This window comes from Hylobates moloch, unplaced genomic scaffold, assembly GCF_009828535.3.
Source record: "Hylobates moloch isolate HMO894 unplaced genomic scaffold, HMol_V3 SCAFFOLD_3, whole genome shotgun sequence".
Classification (NCBI taxonomy): Eukaryota; Metazoa; Chordata; class Mammalia; order Primates; family Hylobatidae; genus Hylobates; species Hylobates moloch.
Window position 1 is genome coordinate 142,107,922 of NW_026652278.1, and position 19,948 is coordinate 142,127,869.

General features: G+C 44.2%; 1 protein-coding gene across 3 annotated transcripts in view; it reads right to left on the reverse strand.

The window, feature by feature from the left end:
• LRBA (LPS responsive beige-like anchor protein) overlaps positions 1-15,447 on the reverse strand; it is a 793,918-nt gene extending 778,471 nt beyond the window's left edge. The window contains exons 1-2 of one of the 3 annotated variants that reach the window (XM_032148169.2): positions 15,193-15,447; positions 14,149-14,581 (exon numbers count right to left, since the gene is read on the reverse strand). In XM_032148169.2, the coding sequence (XP_032004060.1) occupies positions 14,149-14,364 (216 nt within the window). In that variant the 5' untranslated portion in view covers positions 14,365-14,581; positions 15,193-15,447. Of the gene's footprint in view, positions 1-14,148; positions 14,582-14,921; positions 15,008-15,192 lie in introns of those variants that run through there. The other 2 variants (XM_032148179.2, XM_032148174.2) reach the window with 2 other exon arrangements.
• Positions 15,448-19,948: the final 4,501 nt, after the last annotated feature.

A 19,948-nucleotide genomic window follows, 5' to 3' on the forward strand; every position in this document is an offset into this window, starting at 1 on the left:
TTAGCCAGGGATGGTGGCAGGCGCCTATAATCCCAGCGAGGCTGAGACAGGAGAATCCCTTGAACCCGGGAGGCGGAGGTTACAGTGAGCCAAGATTGCACTATTGCACTTCAGCCCAGACAACAGTACAAGACTCCGCCTCAAAAATTAAAAAAAAAAACCCTGTATATACCACATTAGATGAGAGCTAATGAATGAATACTAGACTAAAAGGAAAAAACTATACAGAGTAGATTATAAGAGACTTTTGAAAATAATGACACTGTTCTCTTTTTTTTTTTTTTTGAGACGGAGTCTCACTCTGCCACCCAGGTTTTTTTTTTTTTTGGAGACGGAATCTCATTCTGTCACCCAGGCTGGAGCACAGTGGTGCGATCTCGGCTCACACCAATCTCCACCTCCCAGGTTCAAGCAATTCTCCTGCCTCAGCCTCCCTAGTAACTGGGACTACAGGTGCCCGCCACCACACCTGGCTAATTTTGTATTTTTTAGTAGAGACCACGTTGGCCAGGCTGGTCTCCAAGTCCCAACCTCAGGTGATCCCACCCACCTCGGCCTCCCAAAGCACTGGGATTACAGACGTGAGCCACCATGCCCGGCAACACTGTTCTCTTAAGGGTAAAACAGACTAAAGTAATTCAAAATTGTACAATGAAAAATACAAACTGCCTAACAAATAACTTCATAGGAAACAAAATAATAAAGGAAATATGCATTAAGGTTTTAACAATATATCTTTTGCAGAAAAGAATAATAGGGCCAGGCATGGTGGCTCACACCTGTAATCCCAGCACTGCAGGAGGCCAAGGCAGGCGGATCACCTAAGGTCAGGAGTTCAAGACCAGCCTGGCCAATATGGCGAAACCCTGTCTCTACTAAAAATACAAAAATTAGCAGGGAGTGGTGGTCAGCTACTCGGGAAGCTGAGGCAGGAGAATCACTTGAACCCAGAGGCGGAGGTTGCCGTGAGCTGAGATCACACCACTACACTGCAGCATTGGTGACAGAGGGAGACTCCGTCTCAAAAAAAATTAAATTAAAATAAAAGAATTATAGGAACTAGGTTTCCTAAAGATTGCACTTTTATTTAAAAAATTAAGACATTTCCATTTAACACTTTTGAAGTACCAAAACACTTCGAAAAGTTCTGGAGATACAAAGATAAATAAAATACCTTATTGTACATCTATATAAGTATTATAAAACAAAAATGTATTGTGGACATTTTTGTTTCAACCATATAAAAACTATTTTAAAATATTTTCAAGAATAGGTGTGTGAAAAGGGATGCTTTATAAAAAGTGAATATAATAGATTAGTTCAACTAGGTCAGTATGAGAAATAAAAAGCTTAGTTTATTTTTCTATTAATTCATGAACAGGAAAAGAAAATCTGATTTTCCAGTACCCAAATGATTTCTCAGTTTAAAATAAATCAATTCAAAGGTCAACAAAACTGTATGCTTGCAGGAACCTAAATTATCAAGTCTGTCACTTCTAGGAAACTTTGAAGTTTTAAAACTTCACCAATTCACCCAAATTTCTTGTAATTATCATTAACATTAATATATAACCAATAATATCTACTCATGATAGCTAGTAAAATCCCAGCTTGCTTTTTTACAAAAATTGATACACTGTTCGTAAAATTCACACAGAAATGCAAGGGGCCCAGAATAGCCAAAACTGTCTTGAAAAAGAAGAATAAAGAGGTCTTCCCTATTTTAAAACTCGCCACAAATCTTCAGTAATCAAAAGGTAATTTGGTACTGGTTTAAGAACAGACATATAGATAAATGGAAAAGAATTGAGTCCAGAGAAATCCTTACATTTATGCTCAACTGATTTTTGACAAAAGTGCCAAGGTAATCCAATGGGAAAAGAATAGCCTTTCAACAAATGCAGTGGCTCACGCCTGTAATCCCAGCACCTTGGGAGGCCGAGGCGGGTGGACCACGAGGTCAGGAGATGGAGACCATCCTGGCAAACACGGTGAAAACCCTGTCTCTACTAAAAAATACAAAAAAAAACTAGCCGGGCCTGGTGGTGGGCACCTATAGTCCCAGCTACTTGGGAGGCTGAGGCAGGAGAATGGTGTGAACCTGGGAGGCGGAGCTTGCAGTGAGCAGAGATAGCGCCACTGCACTCCAGCCTGGGCGACAGAGTGAGACTGTCTCAAAAAAAAAACAAATGGTACTCTTAACAATTGGATATCCACATACTAAAACATGAATGTAGGCCGGGCACGGTGTCTCACATCTGTAATCCCTGCACTTTGGGAGGCCGAGATGGGCAGATCACGAGGTCAGGAGATCGAGACCATCCTGGCTAACACGGTGAAACCACGTCTCTACTAAAAATACAAAAAATTAGCCAGGCGTGGTGGCAGGCGCCTGTAGTCCTAGCTACTTGGGAGGCTGAGGCAGGAGAATGGCATGAACCGGGGAGGCGGAGCTTGCAGTGAGCCAAGATTGCACCACTGCACTCCAGCCTGGGCGACAAAGTGAGACTCCATCTCAAAAAAAAAAAAAAAAAAAAAAAGAATGTAGACCTTTCCGCTACCCTTATCTCACACTATACAAAAATTGACTTAAAATGAATCATAGGCCTAAATTTAGCAGCTAAAACTATAAAGTAATGAACACAGGATGTAAATGCTCTAAAATTAGATTGTGGTAATAGGTGCAAAACTCTTTAAATTTACTGAAAATCATTGACTTGTATACTTAAAATGAGCAGGTTTTTTTTTTTTTTTTTTTTTTGAGACAGAGTTTCATTCTTGTTGCCCAAGCTGGAGTGCAGTGGCGTGATCTCCACTCACTGCAACCTCCGCCTCCCGGGTTCAAGCAATTCTCCCGCCTCAGCCTCCCAAGCAGCTGGGATTACAGGCATGCGCCACCACACCCGGCTAATTTTTGCATTTTTAGTAGAGACCAGGTTTCTCCATGTTGGTCAGGCTGGTCTCAAACTCCCTGACCTCTGGTGATCCACCTGCCTCAGCCTCTCAAAGTGCTGTGATTACAGGCGTGAGCCACCGTGCCTGGTCTAAAATGAGTGGTTTTTATGGCACGTAAAATACAGTTGTCCCTTGCTATACTGGGGGCATTGGTTCCAGGACTCCTGCATAGACCAAAATCTGAGCATACTCAGATAAGTCCTGCAACGGCCCTGTGGAACCCAGTGATATAAAAAGTAAGCCCTTAGTATACAACAGTTTCACATCCCAGGAATACTGTATTTTCAATTCGAGTTTGGTTGGAAAAAAAAATCACCATATAAATGGACCCGTGCAGTTCAAACTCATGTTATTCAAGAGTCGACCGCATATCTCAATGAAGGTTTAAAAAAGCCACCTCTAGGCCGGGCGCAGTGGCTCACGCCTGTAATCTGAGCACTTTGGGAGGCTGAGGCAGGCGGATCACGAGGTCAGGAGTTCAAGACCAGTCTAGCCAACATGGTGAAACCCTGTCTCTACCAAAAATACAAAAATTAGCCGGGCTTGCTGGTGCATGACTGTAATACCAGTTACTCAGGAGGCTGAGACAGAATTGCTTGAACCCAGGAGGCAGAGGTTGCAGTGAGCCAAGATCCCGCCACTGCACTCCAGCCTGGGTGGCAGAGTGAGACTCCATCTCAAGAAAATATATATATTTTTTATATTTATATATATTTTTTATATATGTATATATTTTATATACATATATATAATTGGAATTTTTTTTCTTATACAGACAAGGTCTTACTATGTTGCACATGCTGGTGTTGAACTTCTGACCTCAAACAATCCTCCCACCTCAGCCTCCCAAAGTGCTGGGATTATAGGCATGAGCCACTGTGCCCAGCCCAAATTTTCAAATATAGAGTACAACTGTTTATATAGAATTTACATTGTATTAGGTATTCTAAGTAAACTAGAGATGATTTAAAGTATATGGGAGAAAGCCAGGTGTGGTGGCTTATACTTGTAATCCCAGCATTTTTAGGAAGCCAAGGCAGGCAGATCACTTGAGGCCAGGAGTTTGAGACCAGCCTGGCCAACATGGTGAAACCCTGTCTCTACTAAAAATACAATAAAAAATTAGCCAGGTGTGGTGGGCTACACCTGTATTCCCAGCTACTTGGGAGGCTCAAGTACAAGAATTGCTTGACCTCAAAATAAAAGAGGACACAAAAAAATGGAAGAACATTCCATGCTCATGGGTTGGAAGAATCAGTATCATGAAAACGGCCATAATGCCCAAGGTAATTTATAGATTCAATGCCATCCCCATCAAGCTACCAATGACTTTCTTCACAGAATTGGAAAAAACTACTTTAAAATTCATACGGAACCAAAAAAGAGCCCTCATTGCCAAGACAATCCTAAGCAAAAAGAACAAAGCTGGAGGCATCATATTACCTGACTTCAAACTACACTACAAGGCTACAGTGACCAAAACAGCATGGTACTGGTACCAAAACAGAGATATAGACCAATGGAACAGAACAGAGGCCTCAGAAATAACACCACACATCTACAACCATCTCATCTTTGACAAACCTGACAAAAACAAGAAATGGGGAAAAGATTCCCTATTTAATAAATGGTGCTGGGAAAACTGGCTAGCCATATGTAGAAAGCTGAAACTGGATCCCTTCCTTACACCTTACACAAAAATTAATTCAAGATGGATCAAAGACTTAAATGTTAGACCTAAAACCATAAAAACCCTAGAAAAAAACCTAGGCAATACCATTCAGGACATAGGCATGGGCAAGGACTTCATGACTAAAACACCAAAAGCAATGGCAACAAAAGCCAAAATTGACAAATGGGATCTAATTAAACTAAAGAGCTTCTGCACAGCAAAAGAAACTACCATCAGAGTGAACAGGCAACCTATAGAATGGCAGAAAATTTTTGCAATCTATCTATCTGACAAAGGGCTAATATCCAAAATCTACAAAGAATCTAAACAAATTTACAAGAAAAAAATCAAACAACACCATCAAAAAGTGAGCAAAGAATATGAACAGATACTTCTCAAAAGAAGACATTTATGCAGCCAACAGACACATGAAAAATTGCTCATCATCACCGGCCATCAGAGAAATGCAAATCAAAACTACAGTGAGATACCATCTCACACCAGTTAGAATGGCAATCATTAAAAAGTCAGGAAACAACAGGTGCTGGAGATGATGTGGAGAAATAGGAACACTTTTACACTGTTGGTGGGACTGTAAACTAGTTCAACCATTGTGGAAGGCAGTGTGGTGATTCCTCAGGGATCTAGAACTAGAAATACCATTTCACCCAGCCATCTCATTACTGGGTATATACCCAAAGGATTATAAATCATGCTACTATAAAGACACATGCACATGTATATTTATTGCTACTCATAATAGCAAAGCTTGGAACCAACCTAAATGTCCACCAATGATAGACTGGATTAAGAAAATGTGGCATATACACACCATGGAATACTATGCAGCCATAAAAAAGGATGAGTTCATGTCCTTTGTAGGGACATGGATGAAGCTGGAAACCATCATTCTCAGCAAACTATCGCAAGGACAGAAAACCAAACACCGCATGTTCTCACTCATAGGTGGGAAATGAACAATGAGAACACTTGGACACAGGAAGGGGAACATCACACACAGGGGCCTGTAGTGGGGTGGGGGGAGGGGGAGGGATAGTATTAGGAGATATACCTAATGTAAATGATGAGTTAATGGTTGCAGCACACCAACATGGCAAATGGATACATATGTAACAAACTTGCACGTTGTGCACATGTACCCTAGAACTTAAAGTATAATAATAAAAAATTTTTAAAAAAGAATTGCTTGAGCTGGGGTGCTGGAGATTACAATGAGCTGAGATCATGCCACTGCACACCAGCCTGGGCAACAGAGTGAAACTCTGACTCAAAATAAATAAATAAATAAATACATACATACATAAATAAAAATAAAGGATATGGGAGGATGTGTAAAATGTTATATGCAAATACAATGGCATTTTATACGTGGGACTTGAACATCTGGGGATTTTTAAGTGGGAGATTCGTGGGGGTCCTGAAACCAATCTCCCATGGACATCAAGGGATGACTGTATTGTTACATTATTCAAACATTTTTAAAGGATGAGAGTAATGAACATCACTGGTTGCCAACCCAGCATCCACTCACCCTTTCAACTTCTTTGTTTATGAGACAGAGTCTTGCTCTGCTACCCAGTCTGGAGGGCAGTGGCGCGATCTCAGCCTACTGCAACCTCCGTCTCCCGAGTTCAAGCAATTCTCCTGCCTCAGCCTCCTGAGTAGCTGGGATTACAGGCGCGTGCCACCACACCCGGCTAATTTTTGTATTTTTAGTAGAGACGGGGTTTCACCAGTGTTGGCCACACTGCTCTCAAACTCCTAACCTCAGGTGATCCGCCCACCTCGGCCTCCCAAAGCACTGGGATTACACCCATGAGCCACCACACCCGGTCATCCTTTCAGCTTCTTAGCCAGATATTTTTTGGGGGTATCCACCCTTCCTCATACAGCCCAGGTACTTCAGAGAAAACTGATCCCATCCTCAGATACAATCGTTGGTACTAGTTTGCTTAAGCCAACTGACACATATCAACAGCCACAGTCATTGGTTTGTTAGTCCAATCAGGACTCGTTTAGAATATTAGAATAGAGAGGCTGTCTCTTCCAAGAGATGTGAACAAGAATACCTGTGGTCCACTGGGAATCATCCTACAATCATGAGGAAATATTGACAGATTAAAGGTAACATCATAGAAAGCAGAACAGAAACAGAAAGAAACTAGGTCTTCAACATTATTGAGTTAGTGTAAGTCTTGTCCTACCTTTGGACCTCCAGATAATGAACCTATAAATCCTTTATTTGTGCTCAAACCAGCTGGAATTTTCTGTTACTTATAACGTGAATTACAAAGTGATATGAGGTGGGGGCAGAAAGCTAATTAACAAGCATGTTTCCAGAATGGATTACTCTTAACCCTAAAATCTGTGATGGCAGGTATTAAGGAGGAAATAATTCTAGATACACAAATATCAGAATTAAAACATGTTAGATGATTATCTTTCTAACAAAGCTTCATATGAGAGCTTGAAAAGTGCCCACCTATGATTTTACATGGCCCGCAGAGTATTTTTAAATATTCTGACACTTTCAAATGTTACTTTTTCAGCCAGGTGCTGCGGCGCACTCACGAAATCCCAGCACTTTGGAAGGCCAAAGATGGCAGATTGCTCAAGCCCAGAAGTTCAAGGCCAGATTGGGCAACATGGCAAAACCCTATCTATCTCTAGCGAAAAAAAAAAAAATACAAAAATCAGCTGGACGTGGTGGCATGCACCTGTAGTCCCAGCTAGTCGGAGGTCGAGGCTGCAGTGATCCCACATTGTGCCACTGCACTCCAGCCTGGGCAACAAAGTAAGACCCTATGTCTAAAATTTAAAAAAAAAAAAAAAAAGGGCCAGGCGTGGTGGCTCACACCTGTAAGCCCAGCACTTTGGGAGGCTGAGGCGGGCAGATCACGAGGTCAGGACTTGAAGACCAGCCTGGACAACATGGTGAAACCCCATCTCTACTAAAAATACAAAAAATTAGCCAGGCGTGGTGACAGGCGCCTGTAATCCCAGCTTCTTGGGAGGCTGAGGCAGGAGAATCACTTGAACCTGGGAGGCAGATGTTCCAGTGAGCTGAGATCACGCCACTCCAGCCTGGGCAACAGAGCAAGACTTCGTCTCAAAAAAACAACAACAATAACAACAACAACAAAATATACATATATATATATATATATACACATGCACACATATATTATTTTTTAAAATCTCGACTTCTAATTTTTCCTAAAAAATCAAAAGGTCTGACACCATTGGGCCCATGTTACTACAAGACAACAATCAACTAGAACCGAATGCAACTGTATACAAAATACATTCTGTACACAGTCGATAGAAATGGAGCCTATGTGTAATCTGCTCAGCTCCTGTAAGTATTAGAAGTTTGCACCATTAGTATTTAGCAGAATATATGTCAACAATGGATAATGGGTAATGAAAATGGCTCTATAATGAGTAATGAAAAATTATATCCTATAACTTAAGCTTTAACATTTTAATTAAAATCATATAGAATCAGCCCTTTGTATCCATGGGTTCCGCATCCATAAATTCAACCAATTACAGATTTTAAAAAATTGGGGAAAAAAAATGTTTCACAATGTTTTAAAAAGCAAAATTTGAATTTGCCATGCACCAAGTGATACAGGTTTGGCTGTGTCCCCACCCAATCTCACCTTGAATTGTAATAATCCCCACAAGCCAAGGGTAGGCAAGGTGGAGATAACTGAATCATGGGGGCAGTTTCCCCCATACTGCTCTCGTGCTAGTGAACAAGTCTCATGAGATCTGATGGTTTTATAAACGGGAGTTTCCCTGCACACACTCTCTTACCTTTCCACCTTGTTAGCCTTCCACCATGATTGTGAGGCCTCCCCAGCCATGTGGAACTGCGAGTCAATTAAACTCTTCCCTTTATAAATTACCCAGTCTCAAGTATGTCTTCATTAGCAGCATGAGAACAGACTAATACACCATGTGAATGACGTGATATGAAAGCACTCTATTAGATATTATAAGTAATTTAGAGATGATTTACCAGCCTAGGCAACATAGCGAGACTCAAAAAATTTAAAAAGTAGCAGGTTGGCTGGGCACGGTGGCTCACGCCTGTAATACCAGCACTTTGGGAGGCCGAGGCAGGCAGATCACAAGGTGGCGAGATGGAGATCAACCTGACCAACATGGTGAAACCCCGTCTCTACTAAAAATACAAAAATTAGCTGGGTTTGGTGGCACATGCCTGTAATCCCAGCTACTCAGGAGGCTGAGGCAGGAGAATTGCTTGAACCTGGAAAGTGGAGGTTGCACTGAGCCAAGATTGCACCACTGCACTCCAGCCTGGTGAGGGAGCAACACTCCGTCTCAAAAAAAAAAAAAAAATAGCGGGTTGTGGTGGCACAGGCCTGTAAGTCCTAGCTACTCAGGAGATTGAGGCAGCAGAACAGCTTAAGCCCAGGAATTTGAGGCTACAGTGAGCTATGATCAAGCCACTGTACTCAAGCCTGGGCAACAGAGCAAGGCGCGGTGGCTCACACCTGTAATCCCAGCACTTTGAGAGGCCAGGCCGGGCAGATCACGAGGTCAGGAGATCGAGACCACCCCGGCTAACACAGTTAAACCCCGTCTCTACTAAGAATACAAAAAATTAGCTGGGCGTGGTGGCAGGTGCCTGTAGTCCCAGCTACTCGGGAGGCTGAGGCAGGAGAATGGCGTGAACCCGGGAGGCGGACCTTGCAGTGAGCCGAGATCGCGCCACTGCACTCCAGCCTGGGGGACAGAGAGAGGCTCCATCTCAAAAAAAATAAATTAAACAAATAAATAAATAAATAAATAAATAAAAATTTTAAAGAGATGATTTAAAGTATATAGAAGATACATGTAAGTTATATGCAAATTACCATTTTATATAAGAGACTGGAGCTTCTGAAAATTGTGGTATCCACTGGGGGTTCTGGAACCAATCCCCCACATATCAAAGGGTGACTGTAATTACTTAACAAAAATTTAAAAAAATCATGAAAGTATGTATTTGTCACCACTTCACGAGAAACACTATTCTTTAATTAAGTAGCACTGAATACCTTTAAATATCTGATGGAAGCCTTAAACTGAGCAGCAAGTTCCTGAAAACATGCCAACATATATTAATTATTCTGGGTCTAAAAGTTTGACAAATTACTTTAAAATACAGATGAAGACAAAATAAAATGGTTTTAAACTGCAACAAGAAGAATGTACAAGTTGACCAGAAGTTTGAAACACTTGACTACATTGGTGTACTGTTAATCAAAATTTATCTGCAAAACAGACTTGCAAAAGAAATTATAAACAGGGTAGTAAGTTTCAAAGTAATTTATAACAGACTAAGGTCAAGCTACATTAGCAAAGTTGGGAGGTAACACTTAAGAAAAAACTCTGGGCCAGGCACAGTGGCTCACACCTGTAATCCCACCACTTTGGGAAGGCCAAGGCAGGCAGATCACCTGAGGTCGGGGGTTCAAGACCAGCCCGGCCAACACGGTGAAACCTAATTTCTACTAAAAATACAAAAAAATTAGCCAGGCATGGTGGTGCGTGCCTGTAGATCCAGCTACTGGGGAGGCTGAGGCACAAGAATTGCTCGAATCCGAGCAGCAGAGGTTGCAGTGAGCTGAGATCGCACCACTGCACTCCAGCCTGGGTGACAGAGTGAGACTCCCTCTCAATTAAAAAAAAAAAAAAAGGGCCGGGCGCAGTGGCTCACACCTGTAATCCCAGCACTTTGGGAGGCCGAGGCGGGTGGATCACAAGTTCAGGAGATTGAGACCATCCTGGCTAACACGGTGAAACCCCGTCTCTACTAAAAATACAAAAAATTAGCCGGGCGTGGTGGCGGGAGCCTGTAGTCCCAGCTACTTGGGAGGCTGATGCCGGAGAATGGGATGAACCCGGGAGGCGGAGCTTGCAGTGAGCCAAGATCACACCACTGCATTCCAGCCTGGGCGACAGAGCAAGACTCCGTCTCAAAAAAAAAAAAAAAAGAAAAAACTCTGGAAAAGTTATATGGCTCTACTATGTACTATTTGGACACCTCTGGAGGAGATGAACTTGTTCAATTTTAACAGTATAACTTTATTGTTTAAGTAGCTAATATTTAGGCCAAGCACGGTGGCTTAAGCCTGTAATTCCAGCACTTCAGGAGGCTGAACGGGTGGATCACCTGAGGTCAGAATTTTGAGACCAGCCTGACCAACATGGTGAAACTCCGTCTCTACCAAAAATACAAAAATTAGTCGGGCCTCGTGGCACACACCTGTGGTCCCAGCTACTTGGGAGTCTGAGGCAGGAGAATTACTTGAACTCAGGAGGCAGAGGTTGCAGGTAGGCAAGGCTGTACCACTGCACTCCAGCCTGGGCAACGGAATGAGACTCTGTCTCAAAAAAAAAAAAAAAAAGACTAACTATCAATTAGGAAATATTTAGGTACAGCAGTACTAACAACATTGAAATGGACTAATTTACAGAATCCCAATACTTTAGTTCCAATTTTTTTTTTTCAGGGTGTTGCTCTGCATGATTGTAGCTCACTGTAGCCTTGAACTCCTGGGCTCAAGGGATCCTCCCACCTCATCCTCCCAAGTAGCTGGGACTACAGGTGTATGCCACCATGCCCAGCTAATTTTTTATTTATTTATTTTTTTGTAGAGACAGGGTCTCACTATGGTACCCAGGCTGGTCTCAAACTCTTGGCCTCAAGTGAACCTCCCAAAGCGCTGGGATTACAGGCATGAGCCACTGTGCGCAGCTGCTTCCAAAGATTTTCTAGAGTGGCCAAAATCCCAGATAATCCATGAAAGAGCATGCAAAGTATTTTAAGGGACAATGGAAGGGGAGAAACTGCTACCTAATATTCTCAGCAACTTTTCCTGTCCTACCTGACAAGCGAATGATATTGAAGAGGAGGGGTAACTAACTGAACAGACTCTTCTCTCTCCTTCTATCCAGGCACCCACTATCCTGCAAATACGCAGCTTTGAAGGTCTTTTTTTTTTTTTTTTTTTTTTCTGGAGACAGAGTCTCGCTCTGTCGCCCAGGCTGGAGTGCAGTGGCTCACTGCAAGCTCCGCCTCCCGGGTTCACGCCATTCTCCTGCCTCAGCCTCTCCGAGTAGCTGGGACTACAGGCGCCCGCCACCACGCCCGGCTAATTTTTTGTATTTTTAGTAGAGACGGGGTTTCACCATGGTCTCGATCTCCTGACCTCGTGATCCGCCCGCCTCAGCCTCCCAAAGTGCTGGGATTACAAGCTTGAGCCACCGCGCCCGGCTAGCTTTGAAAGTCTTAACCAATGACCTTAAAATCTATACTAGGTCTACAGTTCTAGGAAGCATATAAGCAAACTACTGCTATAGAATTTGGATTTTCTTTAATGATAAAAATGCAAATGACTCACGTTTGGTCATCCACTCCAACACAGCACATTCTAAAGAACAGGAGTTCAAATCCTCCTTCTGCCAAAAGATGTCGTGTCTTCACACACAAACAACTAATTATGGATTATATTACTACCACAGATTTCTGTTTCTCATTGAAGGAATATAAAGTTTTAAAAAAGAACAAAAAATCAGAAAGGAAATGTTTCCAGTCTATTTTGAGGTAAAGCAATCAATTTACCATTTATCTTCTTCAGACTTACATATGAAAGCCCCACACACATGCACACACACAAGATCCCCAAAATGCTGACAACTGTTGAAGCTGCACAACGGATACCAGAGTTCATTATACTATTCTATTTTTGCATATATTTGAACATTTCCATAATATGCAGTTTTTTTAAATATGTGTGTGTCTATAGGTGTTTATACATAAACTCCCAATAAACTGACATAGAAATATCCAATTGTTCAAAGTTTTCATCCTTCAAAAGTAAGTGAATTTCTTTTTTTTTTTTTGAAACAGTCTCTCACTCTGCCACCCAGGCTGTAGTGCATTGGCACGATCTCAGCTCACAGCAACCTCCACCTCCTGGGTACAAGCAAGTGCATCCGGCTAATTTTTTTGTATTTTTAGTAGAGATGGAGTTTCATCATGTTGGCCAGGCCAGTCTCGAACTCCTAACCTCAAGTGATGTGCCTGCCTCGGCTTCCTGCGGTGCTGGGATTACAGGCGTGAGTCACCACGCCCAGCCATTATTCCATCTAGCTACTTTCTTATTCTAGAAGTTGTACTGCAGGTGACCAGACCATCAGTGAAGGTCTAGTGAAAGAAATAATTAACTGCCCCAGAATAAAACAAGCCTAACCTTGAAAAGAGGCAAAGAGAAAGGTGATAAACAGTTATTACAATTAACTGCATGTTTATATTTGGTCCTGTAATCCTCTAACACAAGTGAGTAGGTAGAAAGGGGGAAGTATTTTAGGGCCAGATTTCCTTTTGAGTCTTTAAGTTGATGGGCAACAGAGGCTGGAATAAAGAAATCTAAAAAGTCTCCATTATAAACGATAACCAAGCCAGGCACAATGGCGTATGCCAGTAGTCCCAGCTACTTAGGAGACTGAGTGGAGAGAACCGCCTGAACCCAGGAATTCAAGACTAGCCTAGGCAACAGAGTGAGACCTCATCTCTAAATAAATAAGTTAGTGAATTAATTAAAGGTAGAATTGTATAATATATGAATTATACCTCAATTTAAAAACAATTTAAGCCCTATACAGTGATGCATGCCTATAGCCACAACTACTCAGAAGACTGAAGCAGGAGGATAGCTTGAACTTAGGAGTTTGAGAACAGCCTAGGCAACATAGAGAGGCCTCATCCCCCTCCCACCCCCACCCAAAAAAAAGCATTCATAGCTCATCTTAGTATAATCAGCAATTTCCAATGACTAACTATGCTTTCCTGCTAGACATGAATTTATAAAACACATAAAGATTATACTGCATCTGCTTCAATTCCTTTTTTCATATTGCCATTCAATTTTCACAAGATTACTTTAAATGCAATCTTAAATTCATCCCCAATTTAACTTTTGTTAGTTATGTCTAAAAATAAAACTAGTCAAAATTAAAATAAAAATTAAAAATACTAACTTTGCAGCAAATTAATCTTGCATCAGCACTACAAATTTTTAAACTTAACTGTAGCAAAACATAACTTCGACAGAATCAAAGACATTAATTCTCAAGTCCAAAAAAAGGTCACAAGAACTTATTTAAAGTGGTAAAGGGAAACGCAGACTTAGGCATGCATGCCAAGAAAAAAAAATTAGAGATAACTCCTCCGCTAGAACCTCCCCCCAATACTTCCATAGTGTGTTCACTTTCACAAAACCTGGATCATCTAAGTTTGCACAATTCCCTTCAATCTAAAAAATAGATGAAATTGTTTCATTTAGGTGAGCAGAATTTTGTGTCCCTATACATGAAAAAAGTCACCATCAGTGTGAGTAAACCACATGGCTCCAGGTTTAAGGTCTTGTTCCCCAACCCACTGAAAAGAATATATGCTTATAAAATATTCATCGACTTACCAGGTTAAAGACAGTTTCTACAATATCCCTATTGGATACTTCTCCAACTTCAACCAAACCGGTCAACACGGCGAATTTCATTCTGATGCCCCTGATGGGGAGCCCTGGTTTCAAAGACAATGCACCCCCCTCAGTAGGGGTTTCTTCTCTCCCTCCACCTCCCCCGTCATCACCTGTTGGTGGCGGGGAAGGGACACGATTGTCTTCGCTAGCCATTGCTAGCTCACGAGAAAGGACAACTCAGTCACCCTGGGACAGCAGTCGCTGCACTGGTAATGAGCACAACACACGCAATGCAAAACGAAAGGGTCTCTCTTCCAACTTGTGGAGAAACCCCAAAGCAGTTGATGTGGAAAGTCCTTGGCGTCGCCCTCCTCCTCTTGGAGAATATTTGTCCAATCTCTCTCCCCGAGGCTGACAACAACGCCAAACCCTATTGGAAGATTAAATATATGTTAAATAGGCTAGGTTTTGTTTTAGGGTTTTGAGGGGACAGGAGGGAAATAGTTATTGTCGGTCAAATAAGTTACTAAAGGCACCCCACTACTAGCCACCCGCTTCTCCCGGGCTCAAAGAGCTGGGTTCTGGGTGAAGGCAGGTCCAAGAGGCCCCCGAACAGGCTCACTCCTCCCCCACTCTCGTGCAGGTTTTAGGCGCAGGGTAACCTCTCCTCACAGGTGCACCAGAAAGAGAAACTGTCGCGGGGAAAGGAGGGATAGGAGGAAAGAAGGGGGGCCCACAAGCTATCACAGAGGTAGAAAGTTCCTCCTCACCCAGATACTCCGGACTCGTCCTCACCCCCCGCCCAGGAGCAGCGAGACCGAGGTGGCGGCGGAGATCCAGGGCAGGAAAAGGCGGGGGAAGGGGGCGGTGATTATTTTAAATGCTCGGCCCAGTGGGAGGAGTGAAGCACCTCTCTCAGGCACCTGAGATTCGACGGGAAGAGGTGGGGAGGTGTGTGTGGTGGCAGGAAGGGAGGGGAGCGGCCAGAGGAACCCGGCGGCGACCGCAGGGAGAGAAGGGAGGACAGAAAGGTCAGTGCACCTGGTCGCAGCCTCCAAGTTTCCCTAGTCCGCTCCCCGGGAGTCCGCGGCTGCACAGAACTCCATGGCTTCCTGGCCCGCCCCGCCCCTGCGCTCAGCCTTTGCAAAAGCAGCCGCTGCTGGCGCTATGGACGCCGCGGCTGAGGCTGCTGCGAGTGGTGAGGATGCTACTGCCACAGCTCGCCCCGCCACGGCTCGCGCGGCTGTCGTGTGCCCACTGAAGCTGCTCCCGGCCGCCATGACAGCGCCGAGGGCTGCCGGGCGCGGCGTGCGCGTGCGCGAGCGCGCGGGGCAGGAGGGCGCGAAGGCGGAGGCAGCCGCGCGGCGAGAACGCGCGGACAGCCAAGGGGGCCGCGAGCCAGCCGGAGCGCTGGGCTCGGGCTTCCGGCTGCACTAGGAGCGCTCTTCTGGTAGCACCAGGTGTGTTCCCGGCCCGGCGAGGAGAGACCCTTCCGTCCGAGGGCCTACACTTCCCCCTCTCCCACTCTCGGACCTCGGGAGATGCTTCTGCCAAGTCCTGAGGCGGGGATTTTGGCGCTCCTGCTGTTGTTAAGTTACCGTAGGGTCTCTTGGCGCGGAGGGAACCCGCACCGCGTTGCCTAAGTGTCTCATTGGACTTGGAGAAGAACACCTGAGGGACCTCTACGAGCCAGAGAGGTGACAGCGCTGGAGCCAGTGAGGCTGCTGTCCCTGCCCAATGGGAGCGAGGAGTCCCCACCCCTGGCTGCTTTCAGCAGCTGCCCGCCCGCCGCTCTCGGCGGAGACTTGATTTCCAGTGGGATGCCTCGGCAGCTGCCACCATTCGGGAAGGGAGGGAAGGGGACAAAGTCGACGAGGAATGGGAAAGATTCTTTGCTTTGCAGCTGCCGCGCCACCAAACCTCTCCCACATTCATTCTAGGGAGAGGATTCTTGAGACAGCTGCTACAAACAGCGTAGAGACAGGGTTCATTGTGCCTGTAGATCTCCGAAGGGTTTTTTCCTCTCGTGATTTTCCTATGTGAAGATTAGGCTCGCGTCATTCTCAGAGTAGATCAAAAGATAAATTATATTAGGTAGTACAGATAGGTCCTCATACTCAGTGTCCCTTCTTTCCACCCGCTATTAACAGTAAAGCATTATTCCTAGTGAGTGAAAAATAAATTTAGAGGAAGGTGGTTTTTCACCCACGTGTATCCTTTGAGGTCAAAGGGCCTTTTTAAAAATACGCCTAGCTCCTAAAATGAAAGTGAAGCAAAAAGTGGGATTAAACAAAGGAAGAATTCTGGAGAACTTAGGAAAAAATTATAGTGGTTTGAGAAATAGTTTCCTGAAGAAAAAGTTATTTGAGATGGCCTTGAGAAGTGGACAGAAGCCGGGCGCGGTGGCTCACGCCTGTAATCCCAGCACTTTGGGAGGCCCAGGCAGGTGGATTACCTGAGGTCAGGAGTTCAAGACCAGCCTGACCAATATGGTGAAACCCCCTTCTCTACTAAAAATACAAAAATTAGCCAGGCATGGTGGTAGGCGCCTGTAATCCCAGCTACTCGGGAGGCTGAGGCAGGAGAATTGCCACTGCACTCCAGCCTGGGTGACAGAGCTAGAGCGAGATTCTGTGTCAAAAAAAAAAAGACAATTTTAACTCTCACGTGGAAATTTGGGAAGAAAAAAGGTAACAGACGCAAAAAGCAAGGGAGGACTGGGTGCAGTAGCTCACACCTGTCATCCCAACACTTTAGGAGGCTAGTGCAGGAGGATCACTTGAGACTAGCCTAGGCAACAGCAAGACCCGTCCTCTTTTTTTTTTTTTTTTTTTTAAACGGAGTTTCGCTCTTGTTGCCCAGGCTGGAGTGCAATGGCGCAATCTCGGCTCACCTCAACCTCTGCCTCCTAGGTTCCAGCGATTCTCCTGCCTCAGCCTCCCGAGTAGCTGGGACTACAGGCATGCGCTAATTTTTTTATTTTTATTACAAGCCCGGCTAATTTTTGTATTTTTGGTAGAGGTGGGGTTTCACCATGTTGGCCAGGCTGGTCTCAAACTCCTGACCTTAGATGATCTGCCCGTCTCAGCCTTCCGAAGTGCTGGGATTACAGGTGTGAGCCACCATGCCTGGCCAAGGTCTCTATTTTTTTAAAAAAAGAAGCAGAAGAAGAACAAGCAAGGGGATATTTTCTTTAGAAAAGTGTTACACCTTTTAAAAATACTAAAATGAATTCAACTGCACCAAATCTCATGTGGTTGCAAATGTTTGTTAAGGATTTGTTTTTATAAGTAGACTTAGATATTCCAGAGATGAGGCAGACATCCTTCTGATGATCCAAATTGTCGACATACATTTCCAAAGTAAAAGGCAACATCAGTGGCTTCCCATTTCTGAAATCTCTGAAAAACCAAACACCTAAAGTTTGTTTCACATCATTAATGAATAACTCTGGACTAAGGGGGAGTAGAGTCTGCCTGCAGAAGAGACACAACTTTCACTTGACCTTTCACACATCTGTATTTCGAAAGTGAGGCATTAATCCTAAAAGGCCTCTCATAGGAGTTTGTCTCCTCAGATGAGGCAAATGGTATGTTAATATATCTGTCATATAAGTGCTAATTAAGTATTTGTTAAATGAATAAATGTCTTCCATTAAGAAGCAGATGATAATAATGAAAATGCCCCCAACACAGAGTGATCACAGTCTAAATGATCTGGGGCTAAGATTTGTAGCTCATAAATTTGCAAGCTCACTGTTAATGCTGTTCTACTGATGAAACAATGAACACAGACAATTAACCAAATATTTCTAAATGCCGGGTACAGTGGCTCCTGCCTGTAATCCCCGCACTTTGGGAGGCCGAGGCAGGCAGATCACCTGAGGTCAGGAGTTTGAGACCAGCCTGGCCAACATGGTGAATCCCCATCTCTACTAAAAATACAAAAAAATAGCCAGGCATGGTGGTGGGTGCCTGTAATCCCAGCTACTTGGAGGCTGAGGCAGAAGAATCGCTTGAACCCGGGAGGCAGAGGTTGCAGTGAGCCACGACCACACCTTTGCCCTCCAGCGTGGGCAATAAGAGCGGAAACTCCATCTAAAAAAGTATATACATATATATATACATATATATATATGCACAAATTGTCAACTATTTATAAAAATTTTTCAACCTCTTTGCCCATGGTTAAAACAAAATCGTTGGCAAAAATTGGAGGTTCACTGCAGAAAGAAGCATAGGGAAGGTGGCAGGGGAAACTGTTCACTTCTAGGCAAGCCAGTTAAAAATGCAGTCACTAGGCCCGGGGCATGGTGGCTCACGCTTGTAATCCCAGCACTTTGGGAAGCAGAGGCGGGCGGATGACCTGAGATTGGGCGTTCAAGACCAGCCTGACCAATCTCTACTAAAAATTAGGTGGTGCATGCCTGTAATCCCAGCTACTCAGGAGGCTGAGGCAGGAAAATCGCTTGAACCCGGGAGGCAGAGGTTGCAGTGAGCCGAGATTGGCCACTCCAGCCTGGGCAACAAGAGCACAACTCCATCTCAAAAAAATAAATAAAATGGAATCACTGTGGATTATTATTTAGGTGTACAACATAGAATCTTGGAATGCTTCCAGATGAACTGCCTATCAAATCTTAAGCTCCTTTATAGTGCAATACTTTACACATTATAGGTATTCATGTTATTTGGATTGAGTCAAAACTAAAGTTACTTGCTTTAATTTTTCTCACCTGAAAGCCCTTGTCTGAGCCTACACAGCTATTAGCAGTGACAGGGAGGAAAATCCTTGTATGAATGAGTATCTTGGCTGGGCACAGTGGCTCATGCCTGTAATCCAAGCACTTTGGGAGGCTAAGAGGGGAAGATTGCTTGAGACCAGCCTGGCCATCATGGCGAGACCTCATCTCTACAAAAAGTTTTAAAAATTAGCCAGGCATGGTGGAACACATCTGTAGTCCCAGCTACTAGGGAGGCTGATGTGGGAGGATCACTTGAGCCGAGGAGTTCGAGGCTGCAGTGAGCTGTCATGTTGCCACTGCACTGCAGCCTGGGTGACCGATCAAGACCCCATATCAAAAACAAGTAGGGGAGGCCAGACGTGATGGTGGCTCATGCCTGTAATCCCAGCCTTCTGGGAGACCAAGGTGGGCAGATTGCTTGAGCTCAGGAGTTTGAGACCAGCTTGGGCAACATGGTGAAAACCCATCTCTACAAAAAATACAAAAATTAGCCAGGTATGGTGGTGCATGCCTGTGGTCCCAGCTATTTGGAGGTCTGAGGCGGGAGGATCGTTTGAGTCCGGGAGGTGGAGGCTGCGGTGCATCAAGATCACATGACTGCACTCCAGCCTGGCTGACAGAGCAAGACCTTGTCTCAAAGAAAAGGGGTGGGAGGCAAGGTATCTTTTTTTTTTTTTTTTTGGAAACGGAGTCTCACTCTGTCACCCAGGCTGGAGTGCAGTGGCGCGATCTCGGCTCACTGCAAGCTCCGCCTCCCGGGTTCACGCCATTCTCCTGCCTCAGCCTCTCCGAGTAGCTGGAACTACAGGCGCCCACCACCACGCCCGGCTAATTTTTTTTATATTTTTAGTAGAGACGGGGTTTCACCGTGGTCTCGATCTCCTGAACTCGTGATCCGCCCGCCTCGGCCTCCCAAAGGGCTGGGATTACAAGCGTGAGCCACCGTGCCCGGCCGCAAGGTATCTTAATATGGAAAGCAGTTTTACCATTTGTTTATATCTTCAGCACTATTAATGGAAGTTTTCTAGTCAAAAGCCTTCATATGAACTATCA